This window comes from Suricata suricatta, chromosome 8 (assembly GCF_006229205.1).
Source record: "Suricata suricatta isolate VVHF042 chromosome 8, meerkat_22Aug2017_6uvM2_HiC, whole genome shotgun sequence".
Classification (NCBI taxonomy): Eukaryota; Metazoa; Chordata; class Mammalia; order Carnivora; family Herpestidae; genus Suricata; species Suricata suricatta.
In genome coordinates, this window is record NC_043707.1 from 33,107,991 (window position 1) to 33,130,325 (window position 22,335).

At 50.5% G+C, this 22,335-nt stretch overlaps 1 protein-coding gene and 1 long non-coding RNA gene across 3 annotated transcripts in view; both read right to left on the reverse strand.

Annotated features, from left to right (window-relative positions):
* Positions 1–6,596, reverse strand: part of BRI3 (brain protein I3) — a 15,020-nt gene extending 8,424 nt beyond the window's left edge. The window contains exon 1 of the mRNA XM_029948326.1: positions 6,401–6,596. Coding sequence (XP_029804186.1) covers positions 6,401–6,536 — 136 coding nt within the window. The 5' untranslated portion in view covers positions 6,537–6,596. The remainder of the gene's footprint in view (positions 1–6,400) is intronic.
* A 4,815-nt stretch (positions 6,597–11,411) lies between these two features.
* On the reverse strand, positions 11,412–22,237 carry LOC115299052. Of its 2 annotated transcripts, none has more exons than XR_003911969.1 (5): positions 21,939–22,237; positions 17,043–17,156; positions 14,313–14,535; positions 13,390–13,429; positions 11,412–11,644 (listed from the first exon to the last, which is right to left on the reverse strand). It is a non-coding gene; the product is annotated as an uncharacterized LOC115299052 (long non-coding RNA). The 2 variants fall into 2 exon arrangements; XR_003911970.1 differs by having other exon boundaries at positions 11,412–11,647.
* Between the last annotated feature and the right edge of the window lie 98 nt (positions 22,238–22,335).

A 22,335-nucleotide genomic window follows, 5' to 3' on the forward strand; every position in this document is an offset into this window, starting at 1 on the left:
GGCGCGGCTCCCGGCGGGGGTGCGGCGCGGGGCGGGGTCGGCGCGGCGTCTTAAAGGGGCCGCGCCCGCCCCCGGGTAGGGCGCCTTAGGCCTTGACCCCGCGCTCATCTCTGCGCCGCTTTGCTGCCCCCAGACCTCCCACCACGAGGAGACTGCTCGCCGAGCACGGGCTGGGGGAAGGTGCCGCACGGGGGGGGGGCAGGGGGGAGGTCGTAACCTTTATGGCCCGCGGATCCAGCCCCTTCCAGGGCCGGGGTCTGCCCCACCCACCTCCGAGCGGAGACTCCGGTGGTAGGCGGGAGATCCGACGGCCCGAGCCCACTTTCCACGGGGAAGGGCAGGTGCCGGGGGTGGCCTGGAAGGAATTCCAGGAGGGGCGAGTTCCCCGGCGGTCCCCTGGTTGTTACCGATCCTGGACAAAGGAGCCGGGGCTTCGCGTTCCGAGTGACCCCGGATCCCAATCTGGGCCGCAGCCGGGGTCAGTGGAAACTCAAATTCCTGCAGGAAGAAGCAGGGCGCGCGTCTCAACGTTGCCTGCTCGCGCTCAGCTGATGCTCATTTCCTCGGTTTTCGTCTTGACAAATTAGGTAATTTCTAGGAGTTGCAGCCACTGATTACAAATAACGCCCCACTTGGGGACAAAACCCTAAATATTGAACACCTACTACGTGACAAGCACAGTCCCAGTTATTCCTCGATTTCACTAACCAGCACAGCAACCCGGGAGATACTTATTAGCCCTGGTTTACAGCCTGTCGACCGTGGCTCAGACAAGGGGAGTGGCCTAAACATGACGCAAAGACGAGCCACTCGGTCTGATTCCCTCAATGAAGCATTTTCGCCATCACCTGCTAATGCTTAATGGGTTTGTAATAAAACTTTAAAAAGAAAGACCTGAATTTGTAGCTCCTCTAGGCCTTTCCAGAGCCTTCTGTAGTATTTGGTGTTTCCCAACCTCTTTTATGTGACCTGCAGTTGGATCCAGTGTGAGGACAAGGGACAGCTGAGACCCCAGCCTATTTTTAACTTTTCCAAAGAGACAATCTTCTCTGTCATAAGTGTGACTCCTTGAGGCCCATTGCCACCTGTCTTTTATCTCCTGTACTGGTCACCACCATCCCAGCATCCTGTGGGGCAGAACCAGGAGTGGGCTTGGGTACCATTAAGGCAGGACCAGGTCAAAAAAGGAGATTGGATGAGAGTGGCCAGGGCTCTGGGGCCAGCAGAGGTCCTGGCCTGCGGGAGACATGGCTCACCAGGGCAAGAGCCCCACCCAGGGAAAAACGGGGGTGCATCCCCAACCTCATCCACTAGTGAAAAGTGGACTTAGATCAAGCCTGCTAACACTGTCAGCTGTGCCCACCCATCTGGGGTCCCCCATCCCTCCCCGCTTTGCAACCATGCTAATGAGGTGGCTGGGTGAGGTCATTTCCTATTGGACTAAAGGTGAATTGGCAGCTTCCCCAGTGAATTCTCCCTTTCTCATGTGCCTTTGTTTACTAATCAAACTCCACAAAATCCTTAGCCTCTGGCTCCCTTTTCCTCTAATAACTGATTCCTCCACCCCCCAGCTTAGAAATCCGTATCCATGGCTGAGAGGATGTGGCTTGGGATTTCCCAACATCACTCTGGTGGACCTTGCTCACAGACACAAAACAGGTCCTGCCCCTACATTCACAAGCAAGTGGAGTGTGACCTGTTATCCCACAAAAGGGCTGGGTGTGGGGGCTGGGGCAAAGATGACAGGCCAGGGACACCCAGAAGGAGCAGTGTGGTAGGGAGCTTCCAATGGCAGTGCAGTGACAGGGTTAGAGGTGCCCATGGGCCCTGGGTGCCCCAAGAGTCCCAGGGCAGAAGTCCCATCTAGAACGGCAGCGCTGACTTGGCCCTAGAGACCAGGAAAGGCGTGAGAGGTCAAGAGCCCACTGAGCCTTGGTCACCTCCTGGATGGCTGTGGAACACTGGGGATGCTCAGGTTTCTGGCTCAGGTGACAGTATTGCCGGAACACGAAGCCATCTGCAGGCTCGCAAAGGCTGACTTGTACATGCGAAGCCCAACCAAACACCGAACCAAAGGAAGGCAAGGCAGGAAGGTAACCGTAAAGCATTAGCCTCCTGATAAAGATCTGAGACCATCTAGTGGCTGAAGGCCCATCACCTGCTCCATTTATTTACGGAATATTTATTTACAGAACACATACTCTGAAACTGGCAACATCCTGCCTTGTGGGGCTACGCTCTAACGGGGTGGGGGCAGTGCTAGAAAATGGGGAGTGCTACAGGGGGGAAATGAGCAGGGTCAAGGCCATGAGGGTGAGGGGGGCAAGGCGGCTGCAGTGGTGTTTGGAGTGCACGCGTCAGGGAGGCGAACAGAGCCTGGACGGGGGTCAGAATTAGCTGTGGGACCAGAAGGGCCAGTGTGGTGTGTTTGCTTGTGTTCTGAGGGGAAGGAAAGTAACAGCATGTGTATAAAATAGGAAGAGGGAGGGTGTGGGAGAGAGGGGAGGCGGCAGAAGGCATGGGGTCGGTGCCCGGTGGTGGCGCAGCCCCCACTGGGATCCCTGTCACCCACAGGAATGGGAGAAGGTGGAGCACGCGGGTGCTGTCTTCTGCGTGCTTCTGTTTTCCCTGGGACACAGGAAGCAAGTTCAGCAGTGAGACCAAGGACAGGGGAGGAGTGTTGGGGTTCCAGGAGAGAAGAGAAAGTAGGGAAGTCACCGAGGAGAATGGGTGCATGGCCAGGCTACGGAATCAGGGTCTGACCCGCAAGGCAGCAGAAAGGCTGACTGAGGTCAGTGATGCTGACTTCAAAGGAAGACCAGTAATAATCTTAACTATGTTATCAAAAAACAAACAACAAGGCCCTGAATAGAGTCACTTGTGCTCAGCCCCATGTCAGCGAACCAACATTACTAGCTTGCCCAACTGCAGTTTTGACCCTTCCCAGGAGTGCAATTTTAAACCAGTCTGGAACTTCCTGGTCAGCAGAAGTGAGGCGACCCACCTGGCGGAATCCTTCTATTCCCCCAAAGAGGAAGTAACCTGCTCTCTCCTTGCCTCTCCCCCTTCATCTATAAAAGTCTCCCATTTTGTGCAGCTTCTCCCAAGCTCCTTGTTATTAAAGAAAAAAAACTTTTTTTAATGTTTATTTTTGAGACAGAGACAGAGCATGAGCAGGGGAGGGGCAGAGAGAGACACAGAATCTGAAGCAGGCTCCAGGCTCTGAGCTGTCAGCACAGAGCCTGATGCAGGGCTTGAACTCACGAACTGTAAGATCATGAGCTGAGCTGAAGTCAGACGCTCAACAGACTGAGCCCCCCAGGTGCCCTATGTTTTAATGTTTTATTTTATTTTTGGAGGGGCAGAGAGGGTGAGAGACGAGAGAGTGAGAGAGAGAGAGAGAGAGAGAGAGAGAGAGAGAGAGAAACCCTAGCAGGCTCCACGGCCAGCACAGAGCCCAATATGAGGCCTGAACCCACCACAGTGAGATCACGACCTGAGCTGAAATCAAGGGTCGGACGCTTAACCTATTGAGCCACCCAGGAGCTCCACTCGGTTGAATTTTTAAACACCTACAACATAGTTTATATCTCAGTTCATCCTCGGGGCCATCCCTTGAAGTAGCCTTCGCAGCCCCCAACTGCTTGAGGAAACCAAGGCACAGAGAGGTCCTATAACTTTTCCAAGGTCGCCAGGCCCACATCAGCATGCAGGCCACTAACAATCACTGTGTGCTGCTCTCATGCCAAGTGCACAGAGGAAGCCAGCTGCTGCCAGTGTTAACAGAAATACTGGAGCATCCCTTTCTCTGTGCACAGAGAGCGGAAATCCTGCACGTTCATACGTGTAGGTTGAAAAAATTTTTTTAGTATTGCCATTTCCATAAAAGTGAGTAACTGCTCACTTAACTGCTATGTGTACATGTCTTCACCAGGAGCACCCTGTGGGGGACCTGGCCCGGCAGTGGACGTGCCGGCCCCTGCCTGGGAGGTGTCACCGTCCTCCAGACCTTGACAGTCACCAAGGACTCTCCCCTGCTGTCGCCAGAGGAAACCAAAACAAGATCGTGCCCTTTTGTGCAGACTTTGAAAAGTGCTGATAACCATCACATGAGAGTCTTGCTCATTCAGGAAACTAGCATCTCACATGGTTGGGATTGTGGTAAAAAAAAAAAAAAAAGGGCACAGCAGTAAATATCATTTCAAAACCCAAGGCTACAGCCAATTACAAGTGCCTGGCTCAGAGAAGGCTCTCGCCAAATATTTGCTAACTGTTTACGTTAGATAAACACTGAGTTTTAAGTTTTATGGTAAGCCTGTGATAAGCCTTACGAGTCTACTAGGCAATTATTTCTAAACATTTTATAAATTAAGCACATGTATTCCTATGCAACACAGATGACAATTTCTTGCTGGATCACACGGTAAATCTCGTCACAAGGGACCTATATTAGCAGATTTAAAACCATGTTATGCCCTTCCTTCTCTAAGAGGTGGCCCTCACTGCCCAGGGGGACGCACACAACACGCTCTTACACTGAAACAGGACATATGTCTCTGAGTCAACATTTTCTAGCAATTCTCATAAGAACAGAGCAAATTCTTGAATGCAAGTCTCTAGCTAAATAAGTTTCCAAGTAGCTGCACTCAAAACCCCTGAAAAGCAGTTCAGTAGTAATAGATATAATGGACGGGTTGGAGCAGTAACAGGAGAAAATGTGGAAGTCAGACCTATTTGTAGTGACCACATACAAAATGAATTTAACGCCTTTTATCTCACCATGTTCAGAGTGCTTTTCCAAACATTTTTTTTGTTTTAATGTTTGTTTTTGAGAGAGAGAGAGAGAGAGAGAGAGAGAGAGAGAGAGGGGGGGGGGGGGGAGAAACAGAGAGTGTGAGCGGGGGAGGGACACAGAGAGGGAGACACAGAATCTGAAGCAGGTTCCAAGCTCTGAGCTGTGAGCACAGAGCCTGATGCAGGGCTTGAACTTATGAACCTCAAGATCATAACTTGAGCCAAAGTCAGACGCTTAACCGACTGAACCACCCAGGTGTCCCCCAAGCCTTCTTGACTGGGGGTAGGAGAGAGTCCAAGAAAACAGCAGCCAGATGTGGATGTTGGCGGTGGCACACAGAGGAAGCAGGCTGAGGCAGGAACAGCTGGCCCCGCCCCGATTTCTAGAAACAGGACAGCTCTCAAGTCTAAGCTGGTCACCTAGCCTCCGTATGCCAGGCTGTCTTAGACTAAGACTCTTCAAGCATTCTTCCAGAACTATTACAATGTCTCTCTGGGGGCCACGTTTACCTCATCACTTTCCACAATGACAGAAACACCATTTCCCAACAGGACTTACAGGGGAAACCCAACCTTCGCCACGCTGTTCTGGGCTGGGTGCCAGGCGATGATTCGTGTTTCATGTCAGGGCCACGATACTCAGATTTTACTATTCCTAACTTACATATAAGGAAAGAGCCACTCCACTAAGTCGGGCTCACTGACCCTCTGTGGGCCGGGACAGTGCCTTATCCCTGTATCCCCAGTTCTGGAACAGTAGGTGCCCCAACAACTGGTGACCTCAAGGTCACTTGCCCAGGATCATGTGCCTAGTAAGGATTCAAACCAGATCCTCTGGCTTCTGGAACTGCACCCTGGCCCATAGGCCATGAAGTGCGTGCCCCTTCAGGCCAGGAGTAGGTCATGATCATTCCAGAAAGACATTCCTGATTTTAAAAAGTCAAAAGTGCCCAGAGTACAGGGAAGATGTCTATGAAGAGGATCCATGCCCTTTGAGATCTTACCCAGTGTGATTACCGGCATCACTCAGGGAAAATAATGCGCCCTGAACACTCTTCTACCCTCTCCCAGAGGTCAATGGAAAGTATTTCGGTTTACAGAAGGTATTTCCCTTTGACATCTGCCACTGTTGTTTAAGTTGCAACAGTAAAGAAAAACCAAGGTAAACTTGTACTTGTGACCATTTACCAGAGCACTGAATTTATGACAGCTGGCATCTTCTTTGGTTGGGGGGAAGCAAACGACCATTCCCAAGTTGAGATGAGAGGTCACCTCGCTAGGTCGGGGGGCGGGGGGGCCTTGCAGGGCCTCCAAGGGTTCTGGCCTTCCTCCTCTCAGTCCTTATTCAGTTTTGCCAGTGACACCCAGCGCTTGGTTCTCCTGCAGGTCACAGAGTGAAGCAGAAGGGGCTGGGGCTTTGACGCGGTGTTGTTAAGGAGGTGTGGAAGGGCTGAGCGGGCCGGTGTCCCCCAGGTGAGGGGCCACCTCTGCTGCAAAGACTCTCCCCATCCTCATCCCGTCTCCTCCTTCTCCAGCTCCTCCACCCTCTCCTCTGGCCAGCCCGCCCTGCCCTCGCCCCAGCCCTGTCCTGTCCAGTGTCTCCTACCTGCCGCTTGCACCGTGGTCATGGCTGGCTTCAGTGAGCTGCCCCTGGCCGTGGGGATGGAGCCTGAAGACAGGGCTTGGGAACAGCCCCTTATGCTCCAGCAGAGGATGGGCAGTGGCTGACATGAAGCAGTCATGGAGGAGAAGGCCACGGGAAAGGAGCCATCGTGGGGCAGGGAGGCCCAGGAGGGACCATGCAGGGGACAGAATGCAGCCTCACAATCCTGTCCTGTTCCGAGATTCTCAGGTTCTGAGCTTGGAGTCCTGCCATGAGGGAGAGGCGCTACCCACGAGATTTTGCCTCTGGGGGGCAGGACGAAGCCCATCCAATACCACTGCCAAGGGCATCCTAAATCAGATACATGACTTACGAGAGGTAGGAACTGTAGGTGACAGGCGCCAAAGACAGAGGGCCAGTGTCCAGTTTTGTCCAGTGTCCTGCAAAGTGTCAGTAGGGGCAGGTGGAGCAAGGATCGTGGCCGTAGCCATCCAGCAAGAACGGCCCCTTAAATTCCAGGAACTATAAGCACCTTTCAAATGAGACTGTCATTCCTTCCTTCCTGTGGGTTGTTTCCCTGACTTTCCTTGGTCAAGTTCCTTCTGGAGTTCCAGTGGAGACTTAAGAGGAAGGGACGTGCTCCCTACACCCCTGCCAGGAGAGATGGGGTGCCCAGGGGCTGTGTGCAAAGCCGGTCAGGATCCAGAGAAGCAAGGGCTGGAGGGAGGAGCTGGGCAGGGTCCACTCAGCCCAGGGCACGTCCCGTGCTCACTGACCATCGGCACTTGAGCCTGGCCACTGCGGGTCAGAGGTCGTAATGGGTGTGTGACATGCGGACCAGGTCCTCGCTGCTCACCACATACCGCGTCACCTGAGGAATCCTTTTCCCCGTCTGAGCTCTTATCTGAAGTTCACATCACTAGAGCGAGCAGAAGTGGATACTGTAGAATTTTTGGCCTTTGGCACTTCCCATAATCAACCTTTGGGCTTTAGTGTCAGCAAAGCCGCCTGCGGTGCAGACCTGTCCCCTCCCCGTGCGCCTACGTACAGGAACGAGGACCTACAGTCGTCCTTTTTCTCAACAAACAAAACAAAGCAAAAAAACCCAGCTGGACTGAGGTGTAATTGTGAGGTCTTTCTTTTGAAGGCCACACAACTGGGGGTGCCTTGGCGGCATGGTCGCTGAAGCATCTGATTGCTGATTTTGGCTCAGGTCATGATTACACGGTTGGGGAATTCAAGCCTCACATCGGGCTCTGCATGGACAGAGTGCAGTGTGGAGTCTGCATGGGATTCTCTCTTTCCCTCTCTTTCCTTCTCTCTGCCCCTACCCTGCTCACTCTCTACACACACTCACGCAGGCACACACACACAGGTACATACCCGCACGCAGGCACACACACACACACACACACACAGAGGCTACACGAGCACAGGAAGAATCACCTTTGGGAGCCACTGTGCCCCACAGCGTGTACTCGCCCTCCTCGAATAAAATCGTCAATGGCTCAGCACCGCCTGCAGCACGAAACCCCAGCTCTTCCATGTATGGCCCGATGACTCATGGCGCTGTGGGAGCGCTCTCCACACAGGGCAGTCTTCCCTTCCTCCTCTGAGCCCCCATCACCCATCTGGCATGCTTTCCTGGGAACTGGAGCTGCCTGGCGTGGATCGGTGATCGTTCCGACAGGTCGCCCTTCCCGCTAGCGCCAGGGAGGTAGGGCTCCGCGCCGCGGTGTTCCGATGCAGGCTGCAGGCCGAGTCGTCTGGACTCCAGGCCTCCGTTTCCTTGATCCACTAACCTGTAGCCCCCTGTAAAATGGGGTAATAACAACTTCATCAGGTCCTTGTGAGAGGTGGCTGAGGCAGCGTGTGGTACCGCGTGAGTGGCTGACAGCAGTACATGGCCACTGTCCCTCAGCACCAGGTGCTGCATAGGACCCTAAATGGCATCTGCACATCAAGCATTGACATTAGGTGGACAAAAGGACAGTCCCTCTGCCCCCATGGGTATCACAGTGGAGGGCTTAGGGCACCCCTTCCCCACCCACTTAGTGACATGCATATGTGACTTACTAGGGTTGACTTTTCCCCCGTGCGACATTCCGTGTTTTGTTGTGCGGTTTGCTTTTCTCACTTGGAGAGCTCTGCCCCTGAAGGGAGATGGCCCAGTCCCTGTCCCCTAACCACAGAGAATAAACGTCCCTGTTTGTTGGAAGGCCGGGCTCCGCATCAGATTCCAGAACCCAGATCCCTTCCCTAGCTGTCCCAGCGCCTGGCACGAGATGACACCCACACTCCTGTACTTTTAATGCTCAACTTTAACCTCTTATGAACCAAATTTTACAAATCTTTCTCTTTTCTTCTACATCTAAAAAGCAACTACAGGGGCTCCTGGGTGGCTCAGTTGGTTAAGCGTCCAAGTCTCATCTCTGCTTAGGTCATGATCTCATGGTTGGTGAGTTCGAGCCCCACATTGGGCTCTAAGCTGGCATCACAGAGCCTACTTGGGATTCTCTCTTTCCCTCTCTCCCCACCCCTCCCCTGCTTGCACGCACACGAGTTCTCTCTCTCAAAATAAACTTTAAAAAATCAATATCATCTTCATGATTTCCTTCACTTTAAAAGAAATGTCATTCTAGGGTTACAGCTATATTTATTTTGATGTTTTACCAGGGTTAAGGGCCCCAGAGAAAAAGAATTCCATCTCAAACCAGCTGAGTTAAGGCATTTTGGTTACAGAGAGATTCTTGTCGAGGGATGGAACTAAGCCATCAGACTAAAGTTGCTTTTTAGAAATATCATTTGTTGTGTTGGTCACATTCAGAAAACCCACTCCCTTCACATGGGTTTTAGTTCTCTGTAATCTTATGTCTCCCCTAAATCAATGCATTTTTATTTTAATTTTTTAAGTCTATTAATAGTCAAGTTGGTTTCCATATAACACCCAGTGCTCATCCCAACAAGTGCCCCCTCCATGCCCATCACCCCCCTTCCCCTCTCCCCCACACCCATCAGCCCTCAGTTTCTTCTCAGTATTCAAGAGTCTCTCATGGTTTGCCTCCCTCCCTCTCCTCAACTATTTTTTCCCTTCCCTTCCCTTCCTCTCCCCTCCCCTCCCTTCCCCTCCCCCACGGTCCTTTGTTAAGTTTCTACTCTTCCACTTATGAGTGAAAACATATGGTATCTGTCCTTCTCTGCCTGACTTATTTCACTTAGCATAACACCCTCGAGTTCCATCCACATTGCTACAAATGGCCAGATTTCATTCTTTCTCATTGTCATGTAGTATTCCATTATATAGATAAACCACATCTTCTTGATCCATTCATCAGGTGATGGACATTTAGGCTCTTTCCATGATTTGGCTATTGTTGAAAGTGCCACTATGAACATTGGGGTACATGTGCCCCTATGCATCGGTACTCCTGTATCCCTTGGGTAAATTCCCAGCAGTGCTACTGCTGGGTCATAGGGGAGTTCTGTTGTTAATTTTTTGAGGAACCTCCATACTGTTTTTCCAGAGCGGCTGCACCAGTTTACATTCCCACCAACATACCCCCGATTCTCCACATCCTTGCCAGCATCTTGTAGTCTACCGACTTGTTCTCCTGACTGGCGTGAGATGGTAACTCAGTGTTGTTTTTTATTTCCCTGATGATGAGTTATGTTGGGCATCGTTTCATGTGCCTGTAGGCCATCTGGATGTCCTCTTTGGAGAAGTGTCTGTTCATGTCTTCTGCCTATTTCTTCACTGGATTATTCATTTTTCGAGTGTGGAGTTTGGTAAGTTCCTTGATTTTGGATACTAGCCCTTTATCCGATGTCATTTGCAACTATCATTTCCCATTCTGTCAGCTGCCTATTAGTTTTATTGTTTCCTTTGCAGTGCAGAAGCTTTTTATCTTGATGAGGTCCCAATAGTTCATTCTTGCTCTTGATTCCCTTCATCCATTTTATTTTGTGTATGGTGTAAGAAAGTGGTCTAGTTTCATTCTTCTGCATGTTGCTGTCCAGTTCTCCCAGCACCATCTGCTAAAGAGGCTGTCTTTTTTCCATTGGATACTCTTTCCTGCTTTGTCAAAGATTAATTGGCCATACACTTGTGGGTTTAATTCTGAGTTCTCTATTCTATTTCATTGGTCTATGTGTCTGTTTTTGTGCCATATTTTATTTTAATTTATTATTATTATTATTATTATTATTATTATTTAGAGATAATCTTATGCTCAAAGTCCAACACAAGGCTTGATTCCATGACCTGAGCCAAAATCAAGAGTCAGAAGCTCAACTGACTAAGCCAGCCAGGTGCCCCTTATTTTTAAAAAATATTTATTTATTTTGAGCAAGAGCACATGAGAAGGGGAGGGACAGAAAGAGAGGGAGAAAAGAAATCCCAAGCAGGTTCTGAGCCACCAGCACAGAGCCTGAAGTGGGGCTCAAACCAACGAACCGCGAGTTCATGACCTGAGCCAAGATCAAGAGTCAGATGCTCAACTGACCAACCCACCCAGGTGCCCCAAAACAATACATTCTTCAAGTCTTGTTGGGTGGTATTCCAAAACCCACCTTTGGGTTTTTATGATTGATTAACCTAGTCCTGTCACTACAAAATAGTGACTTTATCTGTTAGCATTACTAAAAATGTGTTTGCCTTATTTGCATTATATTAGAATTAGCAAGGCCTCTAGAAACTTTATTGCCCAGGAGCAAAGGACTGAATCTTCATGGTGATGTCATCAGGGCACTCGGTATTACCTCCCTGGGAACATGCCATGAAGCCCTTTTGCTCCCTGGCCTTTGTGTGTGAGCACTGGGGCAGGCACCTGCTTTCTCATGAATAATCACCAGCACTGAGGGTTCCTGCTTTTCTGGGGCCACTGGCTTTGTTCCTTGCTCCCAGGCATTTACCTGGTTCTACTCACACTGACAGAAAGGAGCCCCAAGCACTGCACTGTACGCCGCGTGTGCATACGCCGTTCAGAGCTTCCTACACAACAGAGCACCACAGATGTAGCGGCTTAAATCAACACACATTTATCATCTCACAGTGTCTTGGTCAGGAGTCCGGGCACGGCTCTACTGGGTCTTCTGCTCAGGGCCTCACAAGCCCACAGCCGAGGTGTCACCAGGCTGGTTCCTCCACTGGAAGTTGAGGGGAAGAATTCACTCCTGGCCCCCAGGTTGTTGGCTGGATTCACTTCCTTGCAGCTGATGACTGCTGGGTGCAGGCTCCAGCTGCTGCTGCTGCTTTTTTTTAATGTTTATTTATTTTTGAGAGAGAGAGAGAGACAGACAGACAGAGCGTGAGAAAGGGGAGGGGCAAAGAAAGATGGAGACAGACTTGGAATCAGCTCCAGGTTCTAAACTGTCAGCACAAAGCCTGACACGGGGCTCAGACTCACAAACTGTGAGATCCCAGCCTGAGCCAAAGTGGGATGCTCAACAGACTGAGCCACCAGGGCACCCCTCAGGGCCCCCAGCTTCTTGCTGATTGTTGGCCGCCCTCAGACGCCAAAGGCTGCCTGAGGTCCCCTGCCACATGGCCCTCCCCAGAGGCCATTCACAACATAGCTGTTTGCTTCTACCAGGCCAGCAGGAAGAGTCTCTAGCCTCAGAAAAACTAAGTCCTTCTTAAACAGGTTTTTATCTAATTAATCCAAACTCACCCAAGATAATCTCCCTTCCTATTCACTCAAAAAATCAACTGACTTGGGACCTTAATCACATCTGCCAATCCCTGCATCTGTGCAGGAATCCACTAGTCAGAAGAGTCACAGGCCAGCCCACATTCAAGGCGTGGGGTAGGGGGAGCGGGGCGGGGCGCCTGGGTGGCTCAGTCAGTTGAGGGTCCGGCTTCGGCTCAGGTCATGATCTTAAGGTTCATGGGTTCGAGCCCCGCATCAGGCTCTATGCTGACAGCTAGCTCAGAGCCTGGAGCTTGCTTCAGAGTCTCCTCTCTCTCTGCCCCTCCCCTGCTCACACAGTCTTTCTCTCTCTCAAAAATAAATAAAACCTTAAAAAAAAAAAAAAAAAGGTGGGAGGGAGGGTGACTCTGGGGGGGCGGCATGGATTAGGCAGCCACTCTGGGGTCTGTCTGCCACACCTACTTAACGAAAGCAGTGGATGTGAAACAGAACCCACCACCCTTCTTCCGCAAGGACAACCCTCGGGCACATGTCATAGTAATGCGGCCCCAGGTGTTTCATTCTGAAGGCCTGGCTTTGCCCAAAACCCCAAAGGCCCTGTCCCCCCAGGCCCTCCGACCTCACTGCTCCTCAGCCTCACGGCTCCCTGGGCCCCAGCTGCCCCACCTCCCCGCTGCTCCTAAGCTGTTGCACTAGACACTCCCACTGTGCACTTAACTCATGTCCTCCTCTGCTAAAATGTCACCCCACGAGGGAAATCCTAAAACTGCTCAGACAGGCAGCAGAGAGCAGGGATAAGAATGCAGGCTCAGGGGCTGAGTGCCTGGAGGGGGAGTCTCAGCTGGCTCTGGGCAGTGTGACCACCTCATGCCCCAGGGTCGTCCTTGGTCAAATAAGGACAGCTGTTTGGGCCCTTACAGTGGCCTGGCTCAGGCACCCAGGTGTCCACCTCATTCCTTCCCACCTGGGCCGAGAAGCGACTCTGCATGGTTGGGGGCCAGCTCCCTGCCTTCACGGCTGCCCAGAAGCCCCGGTGAGGGATCCCGCCCTGCTCCGTTCTCTTCCCTCGTCCTTTTTGGTTTCTGGAGAAATTTACTTTATGAAAGTGTTCTCAATTTCATTTTAGGAAACATACTAGGTGCCTTATGGAGGTCTCTCCATACCTAAATCAAATTCATTCTCTCGTGCATGCGCTCGTTTCTCCACTTCCACGACCTGCTGCACCCCCAACCCCCCAACCACCGTCCCGCACGTGTGAGTACTGACAGGGCCTAGAGAACCCTATCAGGCAGTGAAGAGCTTGCCAAACAATCCCGAAGTCCACATTCCTGAAGCTTCCTTTACCTGACGATCTTCATCTTTTAGGGATAAGGAGTGACAATAGCTGCAAAATATAAATTGGGAAAAGACTGTAGATCACTTCACCCTTAAAACACTTGGAAATACTACGGGGGACCAGAGAGAATTCAGGAATTCTATATTAAAGACTTTACATTAAAGGCAGCTGGTGTTTTATGCGATTAGACTACAAGATCTTCAAAGCAAGAGCCTTTCATTTTTTTTTAAATTTTCTAAATGTTTACTTATTTTTGAGAGAGAGAGAGAGAGATAGCAAGCAAGGGAGGGGCAGAAAGAGAGAGGGAGACAGAGTACGAAGCAGGCTCCAGGCAGCACAGTTCGAAGCCACGAACTGTGAGATCATGGCCTGAGCCGAAGTCAGACGCTCAGCCAACTGAGCCGCTCAGGCGCCCCTGGAGTATTTCTTTTTGAACCTGCACCCACACTGTCCAAACCGGTAAACAGGTTTGAAATTCACCGAAAATGCTGTTGGGACTGACTCTGTGTGGGTGACCTCAGCGGGTTCCCACCTGCAGCCCCCAGTCCAGTACAGCCGGGAGAACTTTCTGTTCACCTGGGATCTGACACCAGGGCTACACAAGGGGGTGAGGACACACTGCTGGTGACTGGTGTTCCAAAGCCGCATGGAAGGGACAGTGGAAATTCATGTAGTCCTGGGCACGTCCCAGCCCTGCCACTGAATGCCTCTAAAAATGACAATTTTTGGCCGCTCAGTGTATCAACTCCCTTCTGTCACCTGGAAGATCTGGGAATCAGTAGGGGCCCTAAAAGGTGAGATTGGTGCTCCCTCAAAAGTTCCTAAGACACAGGCAAGGATCTTTTTGGTGCTGACCAACTGGATGCTCAAGCCTGGGACTTTGGGTCTGAGTGAGTGACAAAAAGGATGGACGAACCAGAATGCATTTCACCTGTGGCGGCAGCAGCACCAGCATCCAGGATCCAGAGCTGAGCGGAGACAGTGGCGCTGGGGCAACAGCCAACAGCACCGACGCTATGTCAGAACGTGCGCCGTGATCTGGGCTCTCAGGTGCCTTGCTCCTACTGGTTCACTGAACCTGGCTTCCCAGCCTGCTGTTGATTCTGGGAGCTGCACGTGATGCCACTGCAATGGGCTCCTTTCCACTCTTCGGTCTGCAACCCACGAATGTTGAGCGTTAGCTGTGTGAACACTGGCGAATTACTCTATCTCCGGGCCTTCGGGCTCGGTCCAATGGGGCTGGTAACAGCTACTGGGCCTGTCCCAACACAGACTGCGCTCTTCTTTCCCCCAGGGAAGCCCCTACAAAAGGTATGGCTGTGGGCGCCCGGGGGGCTCAGTCAGTTAAGCATCTGACTATTGCTCTTGGCTCAGGTCATAGTCTTCAAGGTTCATGGGATCAAGCCCTGAGTTGGGCTGGGCGCTGACAGTGCAGAGCCTGCTTGGGATTCTCTCCCTCCTTCTCTCTCTGCTCCTCCCAGCTTCAAAGTAAATAAATAAATAAACGGAAAAAAAAAAGATGTAGCTGACTTGGGCTCAACTTCTTGAGAATAAAAATGAAACGGATGTCAATTTACAGTATTTATTAACTTGTTTAACATATTTATTTTGAGACAGACAAGGAGCACAAGCAGGGGAGGGGCAGAGAGGGAGGGAGTGAAGCCAACAAGGGGCCTGATGTGGGCCTCAATCCCACAGTCAGATCATGACCTGGGCTGAAATCAAGAGTCAGATGCTTAACAGACTGAGCCGCCCAGGGGCCCCTTAACTTGGTTTTATGTACACATTTCAAATCTCAGATGCGCGTATGAAGTATTTTTTAAATGCTTTTCACTCTAATTTTTCCAGAAATGACTCAAACTTCTTTTCATGCCACGATCACCACAGTGTCACCATCGTCCAGGGCTCTGTCTGAGCCTTTGGACAGATTTCCAACGCACCTCATTTTGTCTTTTTTTCTGGACTGTTCAAAGTATGACATTTAAAAACATCCCATGTAATGCTGTCCCTGGTAAGTTATCTCGTTCACGTAAAGCTAGCACAGTTGCTTTTACCACATGTCCTTTTTAAAAAAAAAAAAAAGAACTCTTTATATTGTTAAATATAACAGAGAAGACTGAGACATTAAGTGTTGTGCATTATCATAAAGCAAGACTTGTGTAACCACGGCCCAGGTCAAGAAGTGAAACACTGGTGGCATCCCAAAGTCTCAGGAGGTCTCCGGGGTGCCCCAAAGGCATCCACACCCTGGTTTTTAATGGTAACATTATGGTAGCCACTTGCTTATCTTTAAATTTTTGCCATAAACCTACCACCTCAAACTTTATAATTCAATTCTTGCCTATGTTTGAACTTCACATATAAAAGGGTCATATGTACTCCTTTGGGTCTGGGTCTGGCTTTCTGTGCTCACCATTATGTTCGGCTCATCCACGTTGTTGCCTCAGGCTGTATGTCATTCATCGTTACCAGTGCTATTCCACCGTATGGCTAGGTCACATTTACTTATCCGTCCCACCGCTGAAGGATATTGGGGGCCATCAGAAACAGTGCTTCTGAGAACGTTCTCAGATGTGCCCCTGGTGTGGGTATTGGCAAAGGCACAGTTGGAGGGCGGGCCTATCTGCCGGTTTGCTAGACAATGTCAGACTGACCTCCCAGTGACAGCACCAACCTATACTTCCATCTGGCCTCGGTGGCAGGTGGCCCCTTGTGGGTGTAATTTGTATTCCCCTGCTCAGTGCTGATGAGGACTTCTTCATAAGCTTATTAGTCATTTGTCTTTTGTCTTTTTTTTAAGTGCCTTTTAAGGTCCTTTACCTTTTCCCAATTTAGATGTTTGTCTTTTTCTTGCTGGTTGGCAGGAGCTCTTTCTATATTCTGGATCCTAGCCCTGAGTCAGTTATGCATGTTGCAAATCCTCCGGGGCATGCCTTTTGACCCCTTTAATGGTGTCTTGATAGAGGGAAGTTCTTGATTTGAGAGTAATTGAATGTTATCAACCTTTTCCTTTATAGTTGGTGCTTTTTGTATCATTTTTTGTAGAACTCCTTCCTTAGTTCAAGATCATTAATAAGATATTTTCTTATATTATCTTCAAGAAGCTTTGTTTTTCACATTTAGATCTGTAATTTGAGTGGCCATCTGTCTAGGTTTATGGCTCCTGTCCTAGCTTCTCCTCCAGTTAGCATCCCCCTTGCTTTTAGAAAGTGTCTGGGTGGCCCTGGGTGGCTCAGTCGGTTAAGCATCCCACTTTGGCTCAGATCATGATCTCACAGATTGTGGGTTTGAGCTCCACGTCAGGCTCTGTGCTGATAGCTCAGAGCCCGGAGCCTGCTTCGGATTCTGTGTTTCTCCTTTCTCAGAAAATAAATAAACATCAAAAAAATTGTTTTTAAAGTGTCTGAAAATTTTCTTAAGCTTTTCTTCTCGGAACAAGTTAGCAGCAGTTAATTCTACTTCTGGCCACTACAGACTACTGGCCCTCGGAGAAGTACACAGAAGCACACATGAATGCCTCAGAAGAGAAGGTCTGGCTTTCATGCCTAGTGGCTGGTGGTCCCCATCCTTGGGCACTGCCCGCCTGGGAGAGCCGTGGTGAGCAGGGCAGAGCTGAGGCCGGGTAGTGCTTCGTCAGTCCCCAGCCAGGACAGACCCCCACCTGTGGCAGCAGTCAGGGGAGCTCCGCTTCTGTGCTGGAAAGAGAGCTGACGGGTTTGAGATAGGAAACATCACTCCAGGGAAGGCTAATAATAAACCGCATTTGTGCAAATGACTGTAAAACACAATGAAACGCATTTTAGGTACAAGTGGCTTATTTGACACATTATATTTCTGGAGTCGAAAATACAGCAGGTTTCTTTGAGTACAAGTGTATCACAGATTATGGTTTGGTTTTGAACATTCCCTGTGACTCTACTGCCATTAGAAGTTCCTGGGGCACCTGGCTGGCTCAGATGGAACAGCATGAGGCTCTTGATCTTGGGGTTGTGAGTTACAGCCCTACGTTGGGTGTAGAGGTTACTTAAAAATAAAAATCTTAAAAAAGAAAAAAAGGTCTCAACTACTGTCAGCCAGTCACCATCATGGGGTCTGGCGCAGAGTCATGCATAAAGGAGTACTGAGTAAGTCCTACGTGAGAGGTTTCTGGCCCACGAGATAAATACAGACGGCAGTACGCCTACTGGTCTTAAAGCTATGAGCAGAAGCCTTATTTTGCTCCTGGAGCACAGTTAATCTTAAGCAAATGAACCTGGGTTTTCTTTGTCTACTCCTGACCCTTGTACTTTACCACCGACCTTCTCTTTAATTAACTGCCTTTATAAACGCAATTCAAAAACACCCCTATGGCTTATAGTCTTTCCTGCCTTCTAATGTAGTTCTTTCTCCCCCACTGGACCTTTTCAGCTACGGGGGAAAAGGTTTCTTGGCCAATTTGGATCCCCAAGAGTGCTGGACTAACCTAACACACAGTAAGCACTCCGAAGACGGCTGTGAATGAACTCTTGACGTGGCCACGTCTGCATGAGTTTGTATAACCAGGCAGAGACCAGACAACTGAGACAGTGACTAACACTGGCGTCCAGGGTCAGCTCACTGTTTGCGTTTTAGGTTTCAGAGGTGCTGGGGGTTTCCTCTTAGAAACAAAAACATGACTTCTTCACTTTAAGGCACTTTTGCCTATACTTAAATATAAATCAGGACATGCCCTTTTCTACAGCTGGTTTCTGCAAGTTTTCCTCTAGCAGAGCTGGGAGAAACACCATTGTAGGTATCACAAGGAAAAGCGAAAGTATTGAAATTAACTAAATTAGCAGACACAAAGAGAGATCTGTGTACAGAGTGGGTCATTCCCAAACGGGAGGAATGACTGGCTGAGCAGGGAGAAGGCTGACCAGGGTCCCGCCTTATAAATACCAGGCTCAGTGCTAGACAGTTGACTCCTTGGCTTTACAAGGGAGGTATGGCGGGGCGCCTGAGTGGTTCAGTTGGTTAAGCGTCCGGCTTCAGCTCAGGTCATGATCTCACGGTTCGTGGGTTCGAGCCCTGCATCTGGCTCTGCAATGACAGCTAGCTCAGAGCCTGGAGCCTGCTTCAGATTCTGTATCTCCCTCTCTCTGACCCTCCCTTGCTCGCACTGTCTCCCTCTGTCTCTCAAAAATAAATTAAAAACAAAAACAAAAACCAAAGGGAGGGATGGCAATAAACAGAATTAGTTAAAGTACCATGAATCACTTGTGATTAAGAGCTTATTTCCAGCAAATGAGTTTCCACTGCTGGGGGCCGCACCGGCCTTGCTGGATGACACTGTCACAGTAAGGAAATGGTAGACAGAGCATGGCTCCTGCCACAGGTGATGGAAGCTGGCATCTCCTTCTGTTAACTGATTGCTCATGTAAAATTAAGCCTGTTGCTATTGATTAGGCCTCACAATGTTCCAAATCAGACTGATATTCCCCAGATACCTTATGGGAAAAGGCATATTCCCACCTCTATAAAGAGGAAGTTAAACAAAGCACTGCAGATGTTTGTCAAAAGGCTCTTCTATTGAGCTTCACAAACTTAAGACCAGAAAATAAAGGGGGTTAAAGAACACAAGCAAAATGTTTACCCAGGCCCGAGATAAAAAGCCTAATTTAGGAAATAGAAACAAGAGCCAGGCATAAGTTACTGCGCATACATATGCTAATTTGGTGCCCATTGTGAGCATAGGTAAGAGTAGTTACAACTTAAACTCATATATGCAAAGGCCGGCTCTTCTAGGGCGCCTATGGCGCTTACACCTTCAACATCAAAGAACAAGGTTGACAAAACGTTACTAACCATCATGAATATATTCTTCCTCTTGTGAGCCAAATAGAATGCCTCCTAGCCCTGTTTCTGCCTGAATTTTAGCATCATTGTTATAAAATGTGTTTGCTATCTGCTTCTCACTGAAAACATCCTGTTATCTTCTTAGTTTTAAGATTTACTACCAGTTCAAACAAATGTGTATGTTATCTGCTTTTCACTGAGAATATCCTGTTATCCTAGAATGTGTAAGTTACCTCCTTGTAATTAGAATAGTTCTGAAGAAATGCCTCTGTAAAACCTGTTTCTGCACCCTTTTCAAAGCATCTTTATCACGGAGAATTATTTGTAAAAGTTCCACTTTTTGATGTCATAAGTCTATAAATAAAGGCCCCAAAATCTGGCAAGATAGGAGACAGGAGGAGAGGAGGAGATGATAGAAGAAGAGGATGCCAGGATGATGTCAAGAAAGAAAGAAACTGCGTGAATCTCTCATTTTCCCGTTCACCGCTACCCCTTCAGGGAGCCCTGGACCAGCCGGAGGGAGTCTCCGGCATTCCACAGAGAAAAGAAATCAAACAGTAATTAGCACAAAGATACACCATTAGAAAGATCCTAGGAACAACCTGACCACTTCCATCCAACACATGGGGAGCTTCCTGGAAGCCGTGCTAGGAAGGGCCAAGGCAGCCCCGCACAGACGTTGCTGGTGCAGGTGGGGGGTGAAATGGACTGAGGGAGTGACATGTGCAGGCCGGTTCTAGCTTACCTCTGCCCTTTTTGCTCAGGATCTTCCAACGTTTTTCATTATCTGGGGAACTGGGGGAGGGATATTCATTCCTTTAATAAAAATTGAATACCTATTATGTGTTGGGCAATCACTAAGTCCTGGAAATTCCAATATGAGTAAGAAAGTCCCTCCCACAAACATATCACCGTGTCCCAAATGTCAGAGATAGACACAGTAATGTCCTCATCGTGAAAGCAGCCCTCGATCAATCATCTGGGATGCTGCTGAGCCCAGTGTTGTTTGTAAAGTGTTTCTGGAACTCTCACTAAGACGTGAGACCTGATGCCAATGGCCAAGTGCCTCAGGCCCGAACACACAGAGACTACAACAGTAATACCAGTTATGCGGTTGCTTGCTGGGTGCCGGGCCCCACCGTAGCACTTTACAAGCACCTTCTCACTTCATTCTCCCTCCAGCTCAGACAGACAGCTGGTGCTACTCCCATTTTACAGATGAGGACACAGTCTCAGAGGTCCAGTGACTCCTACGATAAGTGACGGAGCCAGGATTCGGGACACAGGAGAGAAAGGGCAAGGTTAGGACAGAGAAGAAACAGGAAACGAAGGTTAAAACAAGCAGATGAGGGAACGAGGAATAGCAGTTGCTGGCAACTTCGAGGCCAGAAAACGCACATCTCCAGCGATAACGGAAGACAGCTCCGCAAAGGGCTGAACGGGCTGGAGGGGGGGTGGGGAGGGGCCGATATGGGTCCCCAGAAGGTCCAGGTGTCAGACCCTGAACTCGGGGAAACTGGTACTGAACTCTGTCATAGCACAGGAGCTCTGGAAGGCCCACAGAGTGCCCTTAACGCAATGCCTCTCTTACTGTGGAAACTAAGGCCACATAGGAGAAATGGCTCCAAGATGTCACAGACAGAATACGGGTTTCCCTACATCCAGACCACCGTTTCAGCTGTCTAGCGGCCATTCACCCCCCTGCTGATAGTACCCTAATTCTCCTCTCTGGAACCCCCACCCCGAACCCGGCGTTTCCTGCTTCGGCTGCCATCACACAAATCCTACACACTGGGGGGCTTAAACAACAAACATATTCTTTCTCACAATTCTGGGGTGTGTAAGTTCAAGATCAAGGCAGCAGATCTGGTGTCTGGTGACCGCCACGCTCTCACGGTGTCCTCACAAGGGGAGGGGGGCTGAGCTCTTCTGTGTCTCTTCTTCTAAGGTCACACTGCCTTCTTCACCAGGGCTCCACCCTCCGGACCCAATGCCACCCCTGAAAGCCTCATCCCTAAATACCTTCCCACTGGGGATGAAGGCTTCAAAAGTCTGAATTTTATGGGGACAAGAGCACAGGGTCCATGATAACCCCCATCTCCGGAATAAGCGAGGATGACGGTTACACACCAGACCACAAGGCCATCCAGCATGAATCAGGCTTTTCTGCCTTTTCTCCCTGTAGAGTGGGCCCTGGGGCTTCCCCAGCCATCACCCGGCAGGAAGAAAAAAGCTGGTCGGCATCCTCAGAAAGGAGTGGGAGTCAGAGGGGGAGGGAAACTACGACCAAGGGATGCAGTGTCCTGCATGTCCCTGCGTGCCTGGCCTTTCATCAATCACGGCTCCTTTTTTGCGTTTTGTTTTTCATCTCTGTCCCAAGGGCCAGGGACACTTCCCGGCTGCTGAGCGGCCCCTATGAGCGCGGCGCTCACATGGGAGCCACTACTAGGTTAGCTGTACCTGCGATCGGGCTTTCTGTCACTGGCCACAGCATAGTCTGAGCAAAGCAGTGGCCTGTTACCGCTACCACACCACGGAGTCACAAAATCGCATGTCTGGAGGACTCTTCCTGAGGAGGTTCAAGCTCTAGGTCTGTGTGCTCGAGGGGACGTCTCACCTAGACACCTGTCTCCACGCCGCTGGTGCTGACAGGCATGCGGCTCTCCGGCCGCCTCGGGTCACCACAGTGCCGCACCCCCACCCCACCCCCACCCCCCCACCCGGCCCCAGGGGCCCTTCTGACCGCCTCCTCCTCGCCTGACGTCCTGAGAACGCGCGGCTGGCGAGCCGGTCCTGGGGGCGGCGGGCCGGAGCCTGAGGTACGACGGGCTAGGTTCTAGAGAGCGAGGAGGAGGGTCCTGGGCGACGGCGGGCCGGATCCTGGGGAGCGCCGGGGGTCCCGGGGAGCAGCATAGGGGGGTCCTGGAGGCGACGGCGAGATTCGTTCCCAGGAGCGCGCAGAAACCCTGTGGCACCAGACCGCCGCCGCTCCTACTCCGCCGAGACCCCGGAAGTGGGTGGGCGCGAGACCCCCAGCCGGCCCGTGACGCGAGGCGCTGCAGCCAATCGCGCGCGCCCAGCCTCGCGTCACGGGGAGGCCGGCCAATGGGCGGGGGCCTGACTGCCGCTTCCTGCCCGCC